At 42.5% G+C, this 19,651-nt stretch overlaps 1 protein-coding gene across 1 annotated transcript in view; it reads right to left on the bottom strand.

The window, feature by feature from the left end:
• Nucleotides 1–1,109, bottom strand: part of LOC145406436 (uncharacterized) — a 3,344-nt gene extending 2,235 nt beyond the window's left edge. Inside the window, exon 1 of the mRNA XM_080277591.1 lies at nucleotides 1–1,109. This exon is cut by the window's left edge and continues 43 nt beyond it. Within this exon, the coding sequence (XP_080133717.1) occupies nucleotides 1–1,109 (1,109 nt within the window).
• Nucleotides 1,110–19,651: the final 18,542 nt, after the last annotated feature.

Raw genomic sequence — 19,651 nt, 5'->3', positions numbered from 1 at the left:
GTGGAGGTGAGGTAACTGGTCTTGTAGATGACCTGGGTATGGTGGAGGGTGCTTGTCAGGCCGGGTAGCCGCTGGGTCCTAACTACGGTGCGGTATACGGTTTGTACCTGCGTCTGGCCGGGTACAGTGAGCACATCCGATATGACCTGCTGGCTGATGATTGTTGTCGGAACCACCTGTGTGGACACTATCGTGCTGACCACTTGCTGTGGCACCGTCACCGTACTGGTCACAATCTGAGACACTTGCTGCGTCCGGAACACCGTGGTTACCTGCTGCTGCACCTGAGTCCTGGTGAGGAACTGCGTCTGTGTGTTGGTCACTACTACTTGAGAGAAAACGGTAGTAGTGATAGGGATGATCTGCGTTGTTGTGATGAACTGAGTGTTGCCTCCTTGGGTGATGGTCTGGGTGATGAAACTGGTGCTGAACACCGTCTGAGTGCTGGTCACCTCCTGGCCGGGGAAGAATACCGTGGAAAACACCGTGCTGAACTGCGTGGTGTAGACGGTGCGGGTCTGGCCGGGCAGCGTTTGAGTAGTTGTGATCACCTGGGTCTGGAAGATGGTGCTGATCACTTGCTGCGGCACCACCTGGGTGGAAAACACGGTCTTGGTCACAGTGTTCCCCACCTGCTGGAATCGCGTCACCACCTGCGTCTGGAATTGAAACTGGGTCGTCACAACTTCCTTGGTGCTTGTAACGATGCTAAATTGGCCGGTGACGGTGACGAACTCAGTGCGTGTACCTCCCTGGAAGCTTGTCACAGTAACCGTCTGGATGAAGAGCGAGGGCACCAGTGTCGTTCGCACCACCTCTGAAACCAGTGTGGATACGACCTGCTGTGTGCGGAAGGCGGTCTGAGTCACGTACTGGATGTCGTTATTGTAGATGGTGGATGGAATGAGGACAGTGGAGTGCACCAACTTCGTCCTATACACTATTGAGGGATGGCAGTGACCCGGGCCCGTCGGAGGGAGATAGGCTGGGGTCGGTTGCAAGTCTATCCTGTTGTCGTAGATCTGTCGGACGGGACGCTCGGCAGATTCTGTCATCACGTACCCTGCCAGTACCACCACCACCACCACCACCAGCAGCAGCACCCGCATCCTGTAGGAGGACACAGATCAGCCAGGTCAGCCGAGGGTTTCTCAGGGTGTGAAAATGGTATGGACAGATGGAGAGAAAGAGTGATGAGAAATTAAGGTGTACAGATCAGAAATAGAAGGAGGGAGAGGAGGAGTAGGTCAAGGAGGAGGTGGAATGAATGATGTATTGAAGCGCCCAGATCTTGTGTATGTCACAGTAACCTGACGAGATTAAAAAAAAATAATTGTCACTTACCATGATAGTTTGAGTGATGTTGGTGTAAAAGGTACAGAGGAAAAAGTTAATGCAAACATTCTAAAATTATATAGGTATTTAATGTACAGAAATATTACAGAAATTAAGGTTAAATGAGCGATAGTTCGTATTGAATATCGCTGTATGTCTATCCAGATGTTATTGAGATGTGTGATGATCATAGTTGTGGTTCGAGTTTAGCTAGTAGTATCCGTCCAGAGGCGGTGTCCCCAGAGGGTAGTCGTAGTCATAGTCACCAGCATCACCGCAGGATCCCGTCACCGTCCGCGTCACCACCACCGGCTTGTCCTTGCTCACGGTATTGTAGATCACCTGTTGCCTGAGCTTGGTTCGAATCACCTGCCGGGTCACGATGCGGTCTGGATCGGGCACCTGGACGATTGACGTGCGAAAACGTTCCACGGTTTGAATGACATTGCCTTCCGTGACGAACCGGGTGCTGACAACAGTTTGAACCTGCGTAAATGGCCGGAAACTTGTTCTGAAGATGGTTGTGAAGATGGCGGTGGGTATGAAGCGTGTGTTTGTCACCACCTGGGTCACCACCTGGGTCTGGAATTGCGTTTGAGTGATGAAGTTGGTACTTGTGATGACCAGTTCGCTGGTGGTAAAGGCGTTTTCAAATCTTGTGGTGAAGGATGTGAAGGGAAAGATCTGCTGGCTCTGGATGGTTATGGTGCTAACCACGTTTTGTCCCTGCACAAAAGTCGTCTGCACCTGTGTTTGTACGACCGTTGTAGTGACGAAGCGTGTGCTGGCCTGTAGGGTATCACGCACCAGTGACGTAAACACCACCGTCTGCACACGTGTCTGCACCACGTCAGGCCCCGGCACGGTCACCACTCGGGTGTCGAACTGCGTCTGCGTAAAGAAAGTGGTGTAGGGCTGAGGGATGGTCTGGATCTGTGTGGTGGTGAGCGTTATGGGCACTTGTTGCGTCACAAATTGCGTGCTGGTGATGGTGCTGACCGCCTGTACGGTGCGTGTGGTGGTGACAAATATGGTCTGCAGAGAACCGGGGACTTGTACAGTTTGAGTCACCACCTGCTGTCCGAATGAAAAGGTGGTCTGCGTCAGCAGACTGGTCTGCAGTTGCACCTGTGTCAGGACGCGAGTTTGTATCACGGTGGTGGTGATGACCTGCTGCTGCAACACCGTGGTGGTAATGAACTGCGTGGTGGCCTGATTTACGGTTTGGTAGTCGTGCCTCGTCCGCACACGAGTGTCGTAGAGCACAGAGGTGATGGGGGGGCAGGCGGGGTTGATGGGGTGCCTTGGTGGGTAGTAGTTGTATCCCTGGGGCGATGCTGAGGCGAGCCCCAGCACCAGCAGCGTCGCCGTCAAGTGCCACATCCTGCAAAGAGAAATGCCACAGGTTAGAGCAGCGGTGATTGGAACCCCCGCGTCTCGGCAACTCATTTGGGAATAAAGTCCAATCACGCGCCGCTCCACCTGTGGGATTTCTCTGTGCGTTGTGGGCTGAATCGAGAGGACTTTATCGCCCAGATGAGTCGCGAGACCGGCCTGATCTTATAGATTCGAGGATGTAAGTTCGCCTAATGTTTCACCTTTTCTACTTCTGCTGGGTAATAATTCTTAGAGGGGCTTGGTATTTTTGTATGCCCTTAAATGGTTCTCTTTAAAATGGTGCGTCAAGGAGGAAAGTAACGAACAAGAGTGTGAAACAGAGGCAGTTGAACCGGTTAGCAGCTTTTGTCTGTGGCTGTACATCACCATTAGGATATGTAATGATGTCTAAATTCCTGCAGCTGACACGTTCTCTGCTGGCGGAACCACAAGGGATTTATCGTTCATATGAGCAGCGACACGTGACGTGTATTTGGTAATTTACTTTTTATCGTTTTTGTTATGGAAGATGTAACGTAAAAATGAAGATTCAGTTACAGTTGCGGTCACGAACATCAATACACTCCAGTGCGATAAATAACAAAACGGTGAACGATGACTTTCGAAAGCCAGTGATTTAGTCATCGCAGGCCAATAGATTCTACTTTAGAATATTATGTAAGAATTACAGATTTGTTCGATGAAAAAATGTGGAGCGATATTGTTGTCCACAACTGTACACCAAGACAGAAGACTTAACAATGAAGAGTAAAAGCTTCTGTTTGCTTTATATATATATATATATATATATATATATATATATATATATATATATATATATATATATATGACAGCATCCAACATGAAACAGGCGTAGGACTTTGATGAACCCCTTCAGCTGAGAGCGCGGTTTTTATTTTACTTTAGGGTCCTCCAGATGGTTTTATATGCTGTGATTCAGGTTAGGTTATGCTGGAATATACTTTTAAGAATTGGGAGACTTAGATACAGGTATAACCTTTATTAATCCTTTTACCACGGGGGGTCTTCATTGTCGAATAAAAATGTATACAAGTATAGTAGTAGGAGTGGTGGTAGTAGTAGTTGTGGTAGTAGTAGTAGTAGTAGTTGTTGTAGGAGGAGGAGGAGGAGGAGAAATAAGCTACAAAAATACATTGTGTTGAAGTGATTAATCCCTCTGGCTGACAAGGAATTGCTTATGCTTTCTTTCCTTTACAAGATTTTTTTTTATCGTTCAGTTTGAAGACTTTTTTTTTCCCCTTCAGGCGATTCTGTTCAGTTTTGGACGGACTTTTCGAACTAGAGGTCTTTGCAAAGTTGTGTGGAGGTAGGAAAAATGTAATATAGAATACGTCATCAGAGTGAAGGGGTTACTCTTGCCATAGAAATCACAAGAATCCTTATCTTATCGCTGTAGTTCATATCAGTAACGAAATGTTTTTACCTGAGCCCTTCCTATACCTGTCCATAGGTGCTTTGTATATACCGTATGATCCCTGTAGATTTTAATTCCTTCAGTCTAATGGTGCTTATTCCATTTTCTTTGTTTCCACCAGATGATTGGGTTTTATATAAGACTTTTTGTTTTTACTTAAACTCGAGGCATAACATACAACCTTCGCTAATCCCTTCGCTACGAGAGGGCCATGAGTTGAACATAATCGTCTGATGTTACCGAGAATAAATCAGACTCAGTAATCGCAGTGAAGGGCATAGGAGGCAAGTATGATGTTATCGAGGTGACCCGCTGAATGTGTGAAGGACTAAGAGGGTTGATTAACTCTTACATTAGGGAGCTGCCCAGAAAATGGAGAGCTTTAGTCAGTTCTTCATTGTCGAAAAATTAACATATATCAGATCTTGTGTAAGAGTAAGAGCATACCTACGGATTTTTTTCTCCTTGCTCGTGCGTCTCAAGTTTACGTAACTTTCAGAAACTAAAAACAGAGAAAGATACATTTTTGAGCTGCTATGAGAGTGGTTGGATCATTGAATAGTCATGTATAGAATTCATGCAACTCGTGTCTTAAAAAGTATCATTGTAAAGCCACTTATATAACCATCTCCTTTTGATTATTGCCAGACACCTCGTCCTGTGGGATTGGCCTCGTCAAAAGGACACTTTCAGGCATTTCTTTGTCTTCTCAGTAATATAGTAATTTCTTTGCTTCATTTCTTCCCCTGAGATTTCATTTACCTTTGCCTGTTCCTACTTAGAACTAAAACAGGGACCTGGATATCTAAAGCGACTGTTGCGTGTTGTAGTTCGGTGGTCCTTGTCCGTTGTGCTGAAACAGGTTAACCGGTTATACGCAGTCATTTATTTATCATTATCTCCCGTACCGCGTGAGCTGTTTGATATTACATCTCTGCATAGCTTCTTCCCACTTTAATCTTTAGGCATCGTCTCGTTCATTTTGTGGTCTTAACTCGACTTCACAGTTACTGGTTGAGCTGCATCGCGTGTGTAGCTTCCTGTAACGAGGGTTTCTCTGTCGAAGTCCACGCCTTTTCTGTACACATGTTTGATATCTACATCCACTGTTTCGTACGATTTCTGTCACTTGTTTCACTGGGTTCACCTTGCCGTTGCAGCTAAATTTACCACATGGTTTTTATTTATATACCGTATTTATATATTTTTCACACTCGTGGGGTCTTAAGACCCAGCTTCAACTGGAAAAAAAATCGTGCGGTGTTCGGCAAATAAAACAGAACCGACGTGACAGTGAAAGGCTTGACTGACTTGTGCATACACTTCACCTTTGACCTCATATCAGTTATACACCTGCTTTACCTGAGAGTCGTACTTTACTTGTGATTACTTTATCAGCGTCTCCAGCGTACGGACAAACACATGTCTTTCCAGTTTTCAAGGCTTTGTGCGGCTGATTCAATTGAAGTCTTATTTAGACCAATACGAGCCTCTAACGATTTGATTTTTCCGCGATGTTTTCACAAATCCTGTGGAAGATGCTTATTTCGTGTACTTTATATTCACAGACAGTAGTTCCTCCTTTCCGATATCCAGGCAAAAACATCGAGGTTCGGATCAAAGCCCAAATGAACTGAAAATTACATTTGCAATTTCATATCCAATTAGTATATAGACAAGGACGCGAAGTAGCTTCAATCCTTGGTGGTGTACATGAATAGGGAGGAACTCGACCGTGAAAAAAAAAAAAAAAGTATCTGAGTAACCTGGCGCAATAGAGTTCATAATAAACAGGATTTTTCTAGTAATTCCGGACTGGTTGGTAGTTCGTGTATGCCTGGTTGCTGGTTACATACAGGGTGTTCGGAAAGTAACGCAGCCCTGTGGGGACATGGCTTTTATTATAACGGATGTTGGAAATGTCCACCATTTTGCATTTCACACAAAGGTACATGACGAATCATGTTTGTAAACACCCTCTGCAATGTTTCGGTCGATATCTTGTCTACACAGTGTTGACTGTTGGTCTGCAGCTGCTGAGTTGTTTTGGGATGATCTGAATATACGGCATCCTTGAGATATCCCCAAAGGAAGAAGTCTGAAGGAGATAAGTCTGTGAATCGTGCAGGACACAAATTCTTTGAAATCAGTCGTCCTGGAAACACACTTTCAAGGTAATCCATTGTTGCCCTGGCAGTATGAGCTGTTGCATTGTCCTGTTCAAACCATGTCCTGTCGACGTCCTCCTCCGACAACGTGGCCACAAATTGTTCCACGTAACTCAACAACTGCAGGCCAACATTCAGCGCTGTATGGACAAGATATAAACCGAAACATTGCAGAGGTTGTTTACAAACATGATTCGTCGCGTTCATTTGTGTGAAATGCAAAATGGTGGACATTTCCAACATTTCTTAAAATAAATGCAGTGTCCCCACAGGGTTTCGTTACTTTCCGAACACCATGTATATGTTCAGATTTATATTTCGTTTTGTCATACTGTACGACACTTAGAGTACTTGGATAGTTTCTTGCCGTCTGATGTCTGCTTTAACCTAACAGGTCATGATTCTCACTTGCCGTACTTTATTAATAGGGCCTAATGAACGTGACGGGCCATGTGGTAGAGCACATGGAATGACAGATAATTCCGAACCATAGTACTTCTAGTATGGTAAGGGTGGAACTGTCAGAGTACCTGTCTCAGCCTACCCTCAAAGTCATTTCCTTTCCTGACTCACCATACAAATAGGGTCAAGGGGACGTGAGGAGCAAAATGGTAGTGAACAGGAAGCGACCGAATTAGTCTCGAGCCCAGGTACTTTAGCTTGGGAAACACCTTGGACCCGCATCTTGCCACCCACCACATTTTCCTTACCTACCCCTCTCACCCTTCGCACATTCCTTACCTGCCTCACCTTACAACTACGGTGGAGAGGACGTGATGGACCAACTGCACTGCGGCCGCGTTACAGCCGTATTGTGTCACGGGCCTTGGTCACTCACCTTTATACCGTGGCGTCGAGGACCCTTGGGTGGCGGGGAGGTGTCACGATAACATACGTGTGATGGGGTGACACAGGAGGGGGGAGGGAGGAGATATATGGAAGGGAGAGGTAAAGACAGGAATCTGAATTTGAAAAAAATATATATTGTTGGAAGGAAGTTTGAAGAATAACCTTCAAGGGGCCTTTAAAATTCTCTCCTGCCAGTCATTCATCAATGGGTGGGTACATTTAAGAGTCGAGACATTATTACACAAAATAGTGAACTGAACGGAACAAGTCTTTTCCCTAAGAAGGTCCCTGTATTCTATAACTGAATCTGACTCACACAGTGACATACAAGAGATCAGAAGCTAACAGGTAATCATAGAATTACTGATGATATCCAAAGGCCTTATATGTGTATGCATATCTGTCTGTCTATCTATCTGTCTATCTATCTATCTATTTAGAGAGATGAATATATAGATATACGTACTCGTACATACATACATGCATACATTCATACATTCGTACAACTAGATAGGTAGATACAGGAATAGATAGCTGCATATATATTGCAATCAAAAAGTTCCAGTAGATTAATCTTATAGATATAAAGAACTTCCTATTCTCGCCTAGAAAAGAGAATATCCTTGGGTATGGACTGATTACCCGCATGTAATTATGGAGGTGGAAGGCGGAAAGTAAGTAGGATGTGCAGTGGTGCACACGTCTATATCAGATATAGAAGTGTGTTGGACGCAAGAATGCGTGAAACAGGTACGGTATTGCTGGAGTGGGCGGGGAGGCAAGTGGGGTAACTGGATAGTGGGTGGCAGCCACACTGGTTACGTTTTCTCATAATTACACCTGATATATTTCAAATATTCGTTGTCGTAATTGCTTCATTTTACCATTTGTAATAATGCAAGAAAAGCTTGCTGAGAACCTGCAAAAGTTTCCTCTTCACAGAAGTTTAAACAAAAGCCCTTATCAAGATCGTTCGTTTTGAGCTATCTGAACAAGCGCGTTAGAAGAGCAGTGACCTGAGTAATCGTGATAAAAGGGACATCGATGCAATACTTCAGCGACGAAATAAAGATTCAAAAGGATTAATTTCTAGTAGGAGAGTTGCTGAGACGAAAAGCCTTTGATTCTTTTGTTTATAGTATCAGTGCTGGATGTGGCGAGCCCCTCCTCCCTCCCAACACACACACACACACACACACACACACACACACACACACACACACACACAGACGAAATTGGTTTGCAACAGGAGGGCGAGTTAGGCATCTGCAACAATAACAAATGTATGGGATATATTGATGTGAGCAATGCAGTAGATGGAGTTAAGAAGATATAATTAAAGAATGATGAAGATGAAAGTTTGATAATTTAATGCCATCATGAAAAGTGGACTGGTCATCTGCCCTTTTTTTTATGAACTAGAAGATGATGGTACAGCCAAGGGATCCTGCTTCTTGAGGAGGGAAAGGGAATTATTATAGAAATGGCAGAAGTTATATCAAAATTAAAGAAAAAAACAAAGAGTGGATGTGAACAGTGAACATTGAAGCAGATGGATTTCTTACAGAGAGAGAGAGAGAGAGAGAGAGAGGGAGAGAGAGACGGGGCCAGAGTGAGGGTGAGGGTGATTGAGGTGCGTGGGAAATATGGCAGTTCCGCTGGTTGAAGATACAGATAGTGGGGGGTTAGAGAGAGAGAGAGAGAGAGAGAGAGAGAGTGAGGGGGAGGATGGAAGGAGAAAGTAGATAGAGGGATAGATCAAAGTGAGGGAGAAATAGGGGAGGAGAAAATGGGAAAAAATAGATATCAAAGAGAAGAGAGGAACAGGAAGAAGACAGAGAAAGGATTAATGACATGGATGAGGAAAAAGGAAAAGTGCATCAAAAGCCTGAGGTTACAGAAAAAGGATAGAAAAGAAAGAAAGAAGGTGAAGAGAAAAAAAGTAGAGGAAAAGAAAGGGAAGGAGAGGAAGATGAAGGAATGTTTAGGCAACGGGAAAGAGAGGAAGAAATAATTTTGATCGAGCGAGTAAGAGTTTGAGAAGAGTGGAAGATCTGTAAATGACGAGAAATGAAAAAAAAATGAAAAGCTCTGTGGTAATAATTAGGGAAGGGAAATAAAGAAGGAAAGAAGGCAAAGGGAAAAACCATGGGAAGGAAATGAAAAAAAAGATGAAAGGAGAGGGGGAATATGAGGTGTGGGAAGAGAGAAGGGAACGTGGGTAATAAGTATGATAGTAAAGACGACCGAGGGGTAATACTTAACTCTTTAGCAACGATGACTTCCCTTTTTTTTTTTTTTTTTTTTTTTTTTTTTTTTTTAATGTTACCGCCTGACGATTTCAGTCAGCTCCAGACGGTTCTCTTATAATGACAGGACGAGTGAAGGCTGCTTAAAACCCCTATAGTTTGAAGAGTTTTTTTTATGCTGAGTAATGTCATCTGGGGACAGCAAGAATGAAATAGAGACTATCATACTGAAGTGGTTGACAGAAATTGAGCAGAAAGAAGGTGGAAGATGTTGGGAAAGAAATAATGGCTAAAATAATGTGGGGAAGCGAATGGGATGTAGAAGGGACAGGTGGAACAAGTGTCTATGTATGTACTGTAGCAGCCGACATAACCAGACATGGGCGGGCAGCTGTACTATACCAGATGAAGGAAATGTAGGACAAGTGGAAGAGAGTTAAGCAGGCAACAGGAGAGGGGCAGGGGAAGTGCGGCTAACCCCTCCAGTACGGGAGATCACCTCTAAACTGAAAACAGTAATCTAGTGATAGCAGGAGACAGTGAAGAGAAGACGGAATATGAAGTAGGACCAGACCGAAGAAAAGTATACTAATGGACTGTGACGGGAAAGAGCCCATCATCATCATCATCATCATCATCATCATCGTCGTCGTCGTCTTACCTTTATTCCCACTGTTATAAATGTGTTGGGTATGTTGTGGAAACAGGAAAAGAGGAAAATACATTATTCAGACCTTGAGGGAAACAGTTTCTCATTAGAATGATACATTGGTGGAAGTGAAAGATGAAGGCCATTAGTCTACATGTGGATATTTTACGTCCTGTCCTTTAAAATGCTTGAATGGTGAGTGAATAAATGTACTGATCACTTCACCGGCCTTTGTGGCGATAAAAATCTGCGTTGTGTTTTTCTTTTCCCCTTTTAAGATCCCAATCCCATATAAATATAATAGTAAGGATTAAGATTTCATTAATGGTGAAGAAGGTGAAATTATACCCATCCATACATAAATTTTTTACTTGGACAACCAGATCTGGATCATATGCAGTTTTGGCTGTGACCACTGTATGTTATAAACATGATAGACAGTTCCTTTACACGTCTGTCGTTGTTAACTACTGGTGTAAGATGTCCGCCCTTTTTAATATGACTGAGAATTTTTCAAAATCTCTTTGGATTTTGACAGACATTTAATTGTGTATTTTTTTCCACCAACAATACAGTAGTAGCAAAGTTTTTTTTTTTTTTATCGTTTTGAAATCATCTCAGAGTTATTGATATCATCCTAAACTAATAAACAAAAATAAGATGGAATCCCGCTTCGTTAGTCTGGAACCCATAAGTGCAAAGCAAGTACAGACTTCATTTGTGCACTTTTATGTACCTATGAATCCTACAAATGAACTGTTGTCCCCAGCTGTACATATAAGTATAACGTGGACATGACGCTATAAAAGTAGCGTGACTGCGATACCATGACAGGCAGAAGTGAGGACGGCAGGCGACGGTCACTCAGTCACGGCAGATAAAGTTTTTTTGCGGAGACCGTGGTGAAGGACAGTGGCCGCCCCTCCATAACTCACCCTTCTGACACCCACACACCACCCTCCCTCTTGACCAGCGCGCGCGCGCGCGCGAAGCACACACACACACACACACACACACACACACACACACACACACACACACACACACACACACACACACACACACACACACACACACACACACACACACACACACACACACACACTTTCAGCTTGTGACAGTCACTCAGTACAACCACTTTTGACTGACACCCTGCAGTATCGTGTGTGTGTGTGTGTGTGTGTGTGTGTGTGTGTGTGTGTGTGTGTTTTACCATTCAGTCCACTCCTGTTTTTACTGCAACACACACCATCTTTAAAGGTGGGTGTTGCAGTAAAAACCGCCTTCACTCATTACTGATCACCGCACACCACCTTCACTCACTGTTACTACCCAGTCCACATATCCACCTATTCTTGACAGCCTCCCAGTCCATCCATCAATCCACCTACTCACAGCCATCCATCAGTCTGTTTTAACAGCCATCCACTTCCTTTATCTTTTTTTTTTTTTTTTTTCACCTTTATCCAGTCGATCCACCCGTTTGTTTATATTTTTACTTGCGATTCACTCACTTCGTCAGTCTTTTCTTGACCACCATTTCAGTTCATTCAAGTACTTGTATTAGACAGGAACCCAGTACATCTGCTTATTTTTCACAGCTATATTTTTGCAGTCAAATTTTTACAGTTCTTTTGACATCACCTTTATTCATTCACCTCCGTCCCGTTTTTTTTTTTTTTTCTTGGTAGCTTTAGTTCCTCTCCCTTAGTCTGATACTTTTCGACAGTCACCACTCATTTCTGTAAACTCCTGCAATAGGAAAAAAATTTCCCCACGCTGGAAAAAAAATCGGTAGCAAAAACAAGATTAAATGTAGTAATTTCACTGACGGAATTAATGGAGATGGTTCTAAACATTTCCACCACGAGAGGTTTCCGCTTAGCTGAATGAGGTCATTTGCTGATACAGTCAGGAAATCAGATATCTTTCCAGTTTTGTTCGATGAGTATTAAAAATTAGTGAAACATTAATAAAGTCTTAATTGGACTAATGCGTGTCTCAGATTATTCGACTTTTCCATTATATATTCACCAGCCATTGGAGGATGCTTAGTTCCATCACTGTACCAAGAATAGGATTTTAAAATGTCATCGTATTGAAGGTACTACCCTCTGCCCCCCTGCTTTTTACCTTCCCTTATGCCTAATAGTTCCCTTTCCATTCCTTTTACATTTGTTTGAGTCTCTGTTTCCCTTTCTTTATCTCTGACACTTTCACTGACACCCCCTTCTTTTCCCTTATGCCGCACAGACCCCCCACCCTCATCCTGTCACTCTCTTCCATCCGTCTCCAACATTATCGCTTCACTCCTTTCCCACACGCCACAATACTACTTCAAGTTATCATTGGCAGTTTCCCTTTCCCCTACTCCTTCTTTATTACACAGATGAGAAGGGAATGCTCACACTCCTTCTTGCATAGGTCAGTCAAATGTTAGGGGGCATGACTCTTGATTGGCCTACTCTGAACCAGGGTAGAGTGTGAAGATCTGACATTGTTGACCTGTAAACCTCAGGAAGGAAGGATCTCTGATGTATGTAAAATGGACTGGTGTTAGCCTTAGCAAGTCAGATGTCGGCGACCTGGATTTGACTCAGTTCTTTTTTTCTTTTCTTTTTTGTTCTTATTCCTTTTCTCTGGTTCTTTGTCTCCCTTTTTTCTTTTTCTTATATTTCTTTTTTTCTTCTTTTTTCTTGTCATTAGACCCCGGTGTGGGGTGGTCCTTGTGGTGATCTTAAGCGAAAGGCGTTAACCAAACTAAAGAAGATAAATCGTCAGCCGGAGCAATTAGAGTTAAAACAGTCGGTACTGCTTCTCCACAAGACCCAGCATCATGTCTCGTTAAATACCATCACACTAGTCCTGTATGTCTTGCTGTTGACTGTTCTGTAGCAATACCCAAATGGTGACGTTGCGATGTTTGATGCCATCTGTTAGCGTGTAGGAATGTTTGACCTCAGGAAACGGACTGTCTGATTTATATATCCATAGTAAAGGAAAGAAAAGAAAAAGGCATTTTCTTAGTTTCCACTCTCCAACCCATATTTCTCTTTCAACATTTCTTATCAGTGGACATCTCTCTACCTCACTGTCATCGTCCTAAGCTGTATTTTCTAATCCCGTCAATAAACCATTTTCATCTGACATCCTAAATCCTTTCGAACACATCACCAAAAACATTCTTGATCATTACCTAATTTCACCATCATAACACTTCTGTAGTACATTTCAGGCCTTCCCATCTTTACCCATCACCTTTACTTCATTCTCACCTTCACTCTTAAAACTTTTACCTGTTAAATCTTTTCCATTTCTATCACCCTACTCCTTTCCTCATCATCCCCTCCTTTACTTTCTTCCCCAACATCATTAACTGTCTCGCCACACACACACACACACACACACACACACACACACACACACACACACACACACACACACACACACACACACACACACACACACACACACACACACACACACACACACACACATCCCCCAACAGCAGGGAAGAAAAAGAAAAAAAGAAAACGCTGACCAAGGCCGTATGAAAGCACACACACACTTTTAATTTCCATCCCAGGTAACACACTCTTTCCAGCCAGAACTCCAGGCAAGTATCCACATTTTCCTTTTATCTTTTACGGTCACTCGAGTTCATACATTTTACGTCTGGTGGCTTCGAGGGGGACGATAACCCTCAACGACTCCGAGGTGTTTCTTGCCCAATCTCGAGTTATGCTTTCCTCACATGCAACTCCTCCCTGAATTTCCTCCCGGCATTTCCTCCCTGTTTTTCCTTCCTGTATTTCCTCCCTGCATTTCCTCCTTGCTTTTCCTCTCTGCATTTCCTCCCTGCATTTCCTGTACTCTCGTTTTTTTTCCTTTGCTATGTGGATGGGGGCTGTCCAAATGAGGAGTGTTGGGTGTTGCAGGGTGTACCACTGGGGATATAATTGTTCTGGACTTTCCTCATTAGTGCTGGTACAATGATGTCTCTTGTTGCTGTATTCTTGTTGCGACTGGATAATATGGCTCGGTTTAGGGAAGGCCGCTCGTGAAAATAGGTTAGAAAGAATCTCCGTTAAACACCTTCAGTGCTGTTTTCTTTACACCCGTACTCGCGAGGAGAGAGTACATTTTGATTTTAGCGGCTTGTGTGTGTGTGTGTGTGTGTGTGTGTGTGTGTGTGTGTGCGCGTGCGTGCGTGCTTGCGTGCGTGCTTGCGTGCTTGTGTGGGGGGGAGAGGGAGTATCGTGGTGTGAAGGAGTTAACCAGTTTTATAATATAGCCCAAGCGTCTGAACCCTTCAGCCGGAGGATTTTTTTTTTTTTTTCTATGGAACAGACGAGTTCATGCAACTTATGGGAAGGCAACAAGTTGTAATAGTATTAATGAAGGCTGTATGATACCCTTCCTTTCTGGATTTGCCTGGAATAAGAAAAATATCATCATAGTTGTGTTAGTTATAACTCTTCACGAAAAAAAAAAAAAAAGAGAATAGCTGATGTCCGAAATTTGCTCAGGGAAAGGAAAATGATCGATTGTGACCCATTCAGAGTAATTAGTATTCGTCATTCCCTCACTAGGTATAACAAAGGCCCTCTTCAAAGCTGAATAAAATGATGTGGGAGTACCATGAAAAATAGAGCAGTTTATACAAGTCTGAAATACAACAGTCGGCCAAAAGGACCAATTGATTTTTTTTTTTTTTTTTAAATTTGAATCTTAAGAATGAAAAAGAATGATTCACTATAACTGACCAAAATCAGTTGATATTCCTGATGCCATTCCTTCCCAGACTGTAATGAAAGCCTTCTCTCAAGATTTAGATCATCTGGTGGGTAGCAAGAACAAACACCTGAACGAGACACAGCCGCCCACAAAAAGGAATTACTTGAAGAATGCATGAGGAGGACTTATTGTAGATATTTATGATCCTTGTCTTTTTCCACACCCAGTCATTGCAGACATCCCCCCTAGGCTGACTCCAAATATTCTAGGGGCAAAGAAGGGGAGATTCAGTTGCTCACCGAAAGATCAAAACTATATCTGAAATTCTTATGAGGATTTTGGAGTCTCAGGAATCCAGAGGAGTGGTTGATTGTGATTGGGCCAGACCAGTCGATATTTGTGATTTGTATTCCATTCGTGTCTCAAATCATAGCTAGGGTGACATGACGCGGCCTGGCATGACATGACAGCCTCAGCCAACGACACCCCCTGACATGACTCTGAATCATCTCTTGCTGTGTGTGGTGTCATTTTGGTGAGTTATGACCAAGATTTTTTTTTTTTTTTTACTACAGAAGTAGGGGAGATTATTATGTTTTAGAGTGTTTTCTTCATGTTTGATTTATTCTCACGCACAATCACATACATTACACAGACCGCAAGTATGCGCGCGCGCACGCACACACACACACACACACACACACACACACACACACACACACACACACACACACACACACACACACACACACACACACACACACACACGCACACACACACACATCTCTCCTGATACTGCTCTTACAACTACTACTACTATTGCTAATAATAATAGTAGTAGTAGTAGTACTATCGGCAGCAGCAGCAGCAGCAATAGCAGTAATAATAATAATAATAATAACAATAATAATAATAACAACAATAATAATAAAAATAATAATAGTCCTGTTGCTGCAGCTGCTGCTGCCTCTGCGAATGATGATGATGATGATAATAATGATACTAGCCTACTACAAATAATAATTCTCCTTTTATTTACAAGACCACCACATCGAGTTACACTGAAGACATTAAAAACAGTGCTACTTCTATAACATTTCTGATATTTCTCAATTTAAAACTCTTTCATACTTTTCTCACGCACTACCAAACTTTTCACTAAGAAAGGGAAAATTGTGCATTCATTGCTAACTAAGGATGGGTTGGTAAGGAACTTGATACCATGTTCTCCAAATTTCATGTGATTAAGTGTGCATATATTGTTTTTGGCATGGTAGTTTTTTCTTCACTTTCACTGACACCAAACATTAAACAACAAGACTGAAATGAATGTGATAGTGAGAAGGCTGCATTGTCGTGAAATGGGGTCAGATCCTTTATGAGTACTTCTGGTGTGCAAATAAATCCCCTGCATGCACGGGATTCATAAATATACTGATATCCACAAGCAAGCACAAACTTTTTAGACCACTTCCATGCATTCACCTCTTGTGGGGAGAATAAGACTTTTAAGGATGTGTACTGTATTCGCGAGAGTGCATGGACAATTTTCGTGTTACCTTTTTCCATGTTGTATATTTATAAATTCACCGATTTTATGTACGAGAGGACCTGCGTCTCCCAATTCGGTTACCTCTCGGATACTGGAACATCCTCCTTCATGGCAATAAAGTATTCACTCCAGTTTATGTGCCGCGATGTGTGAGCCAGATAGTAAGCCAGAAGGAGTAGGTACTAACAGAGAGAGAGAGAGAGAGAGAGAGAGAGAGAGAGAGACAGACAGAGAGAGTCATTCTTACGAGAAATTTATGTCTGGGTCCTTTTTTTTTTTTTGGGGGGGGGTTACTCTTAGACTTGTAGAATTCCCAGCGAAATCACCTCGGTATCTAGTTTGTGCCTGAAGAAAGGAAAGATTGTAGTTAACCCTTTCACTGCTGGGATATTCTCTCGGCTGAATAAAATTACGGACTATTTTTCATCACAGCTCCTTCACACTGAGGACGCATTTTCCTCGTTTTATTTCTGCTATCACTTGGCGGTTTTATTCAACTTAGAACAGGCCTGTCGTAGTGAAAGGATAAATTAAGGCATTATCTGGCCTCTCTGTAGTTCGTAAAGTCTCTCCAAAGGTTAATAAAGTCGTCAGCAGAAGGAGTTAAAGTGCTGCGAAATCGTCTAGAAGTAAGCAAGAATTAATTTAAAATAACGTTTTGGGACTGAAGGGGTTAAAATGCTAGAGTTTGTCTCACGTAAACAAAACCATCTGGTGTTAGTCGGTTGGTTGAAAGGAGAGAGAGAGAGAGAGAGAGAGAGAGAGAGAGAGAGAGAGAGAGAGAGAGAGAGAGAGAGAGAGAGAGAGAGAGAGAGAATACCTGCAGCAGTAAGCCATGTTATATAATCAAATTTGCCCTCCTAGGCTTAACTGCAGACTTAGTTGTTTTTACATTTAAGTAAATGGGGTATAATTTTCCCGTATTTTACATCAGTTGTGTAGAAGCATTGATAATATTAGGAGAGGAAAATTGGTGCAAGTTTTTATTCATTAGTTTATTGATTGGTTGATTGATTGACTGATTGATTGTGTGATTGATCATAGTAAAGACTGAGAGCAGGAAATTTGTATACATAAATGTTTAATATGTGTATGGAATGACAGCACCTCAAGGGATAAATTTGGCGGTACGGTTCGTATAGACCCTGATATCACCATGCTGTAAGTGCTTGATGTAAATTGGTAACAACTCACATATTTTGTAACTGTATTTTTATGACTGCAGTGGAAATGATGAACTCCCTCACTACGACGATTTAATTATTTCTCTTTCTTCTTGCTTTCCCAAGCAGTGTTTATTTAGCTTAGGAAGGACTTCATAAAGCTAAACTGTAGCCCTCATTAATTCCTTCACTGCTAGTGGCGTCTCTTTATGCAAAGTAAAATCGACTGTTATACCCTTCTTATTCTAAGTTGTCCTAAAATTCCCATATCTCTATCTTGAATGCTGAGTTGAAAAAATTGACATTAGATTATGAAGCTAGTCACACAGACGTGCTGTGGAAGTATGTAGAGCGGTAGCATTGTCTTTTTCTGCCACACAGCTACGTGAAATATGCCGCAAAAGGACGAAAATCTGTGCCAGGTTAGAGTAAAAACAGTACAGCAGCAAGAGGAACAATATTTTCTTTGATTTATGGACGTAGTCAATCTGTGTAATGTTTAAAATTGTGATGATTTTGGTGTGGATGGTTTTGTGTTGATGGTTTGGGGGGATGGAGGCGCGATCCATTTCTGCAGGTTACTCTGATAGTGGCAGTTCTGTTTTATTGTTTTCCCTCCTTCCCTTTGTGGATGCTTCCCACCTCATTGTAACAGTGGGAACAGGGTGAAGATTATCGTGAGTGTGATGATGATGATGATGAGGAGGAGGAGGATTATGTTGGTTGTATGTATGGTGGTGGTGATGATGAAGAGGGTGAGAATTATCATCGTTGTAATGATGGTGGTGATGGTGATGACGATGGTAATGATGATGGTGATGACTATATTGGTGATATGTCTAATGATGGTGATGATGATAAGGAGGACGATGATGATGGATGTGTTGGTGATGATGATAATGATGGTCATGATGATCATGATGATATTAATAAATGTGTTGACGATAATGATAATAATGATAACGACGATTCTGCGTTACTACCACTGCAATCATTTCATCGCATTATACGTTTTGATGACGTTTTCCGACCGCTTTGAAAATAATGCTATCGGTGAGTGAGATGCTGTAAAGTCCCGAAATCCCAAGTCACGGGCTAATATATGAGTTTCCCACGATGTCAGTGAAGTCTGTGGGGGTCAGGGGTAATTTGGCCTACACCTCGCCACACTTGCATACCTTGCCCTCTATTACTACACCTACCACGCATGGAAAAATTAACATAGGAATGAAGCAATTGATATAGTGCTGGTTACTTCCTCCTTCGCCTTTATCATTCTTTTTCTGTGCCTGCCCTTCTCTCTGCCTATTTCTCCCATATTTCCTGTCACTTCTTATTGCTTTACTTTCCTTTACAGATGGCTTAACATTGAGTGACAAGCCAAATGGTTTCCTGTAAGCCAAGAAACCATTTACAACTCTGGGTGGTAACCATATAACCAAACCATACGTGCTCCCTACGTGTCAGCAAGTGGGTTGGTGGAGGGTTAGTGCCCCTCCCCGTAAAACAAATAACTCAGAGTCAAATGGCCACCCCTTACGGGATTATGGCGTCTGTCAATAGATAGATAGATAGATAGAATAAAGCAAGCAGTAGTGCAGCTCATGTCATCGTTATGATTTTTTCCGTTCATCGCTGTCGTTTTTATCGTCATTATTATCATCACCATCATTATCGTAGTCATCATCATTATTGTCATTGTAACTAAAGGACGAGAGGGAAACACAAGGAAAACTATTTATCAGAGATTATTCAGCTGAGACACAGCTCTTTTTGCGTCGGTATAAAAGTATTTAAAGAAAAGTCATATCTGTCCCGTCTCTCATGATTTTATTCCTGTTCTGTTCAGCTGAGGAGACGTCCCAGGAAATGAAAGATTTAACCACTTGTATTTACAGATACTTACACTGATTTATTCTCGCTTCATACAAACGATATTCTTAGGCTTTGGGGGATCTCGTACAGGGAAGGGGTAAATAATGGCTATATTTCACATCACCGGTACGAATAATCTCTCCAAAGCTGAATGAAATGGTCTGCATATAGAGCAAATAAAATGAAAACACATCACCAGACGGATGGGTTTGAAGAGTAGTTAAGTATTGATCTCAGTCCT

This window comes from Coenobita brevimanus, chromosome 70 (genome assembly GCF_032717465.1).
Source record: "Coenobita brevimanus isolate Jiangsu-jjx chromosome 70, ASM3271746v2, whole genome shotgun sequence".
NCBI lineage: Eukaryota > Metazoa > Arthropoda > Malacostraca > Decapoda > Coenobitidae > Coenobita > Coenobita brevimanus.
This window is presented reverse-complemented; position numbering and strand designations above follow the sequence as displayed.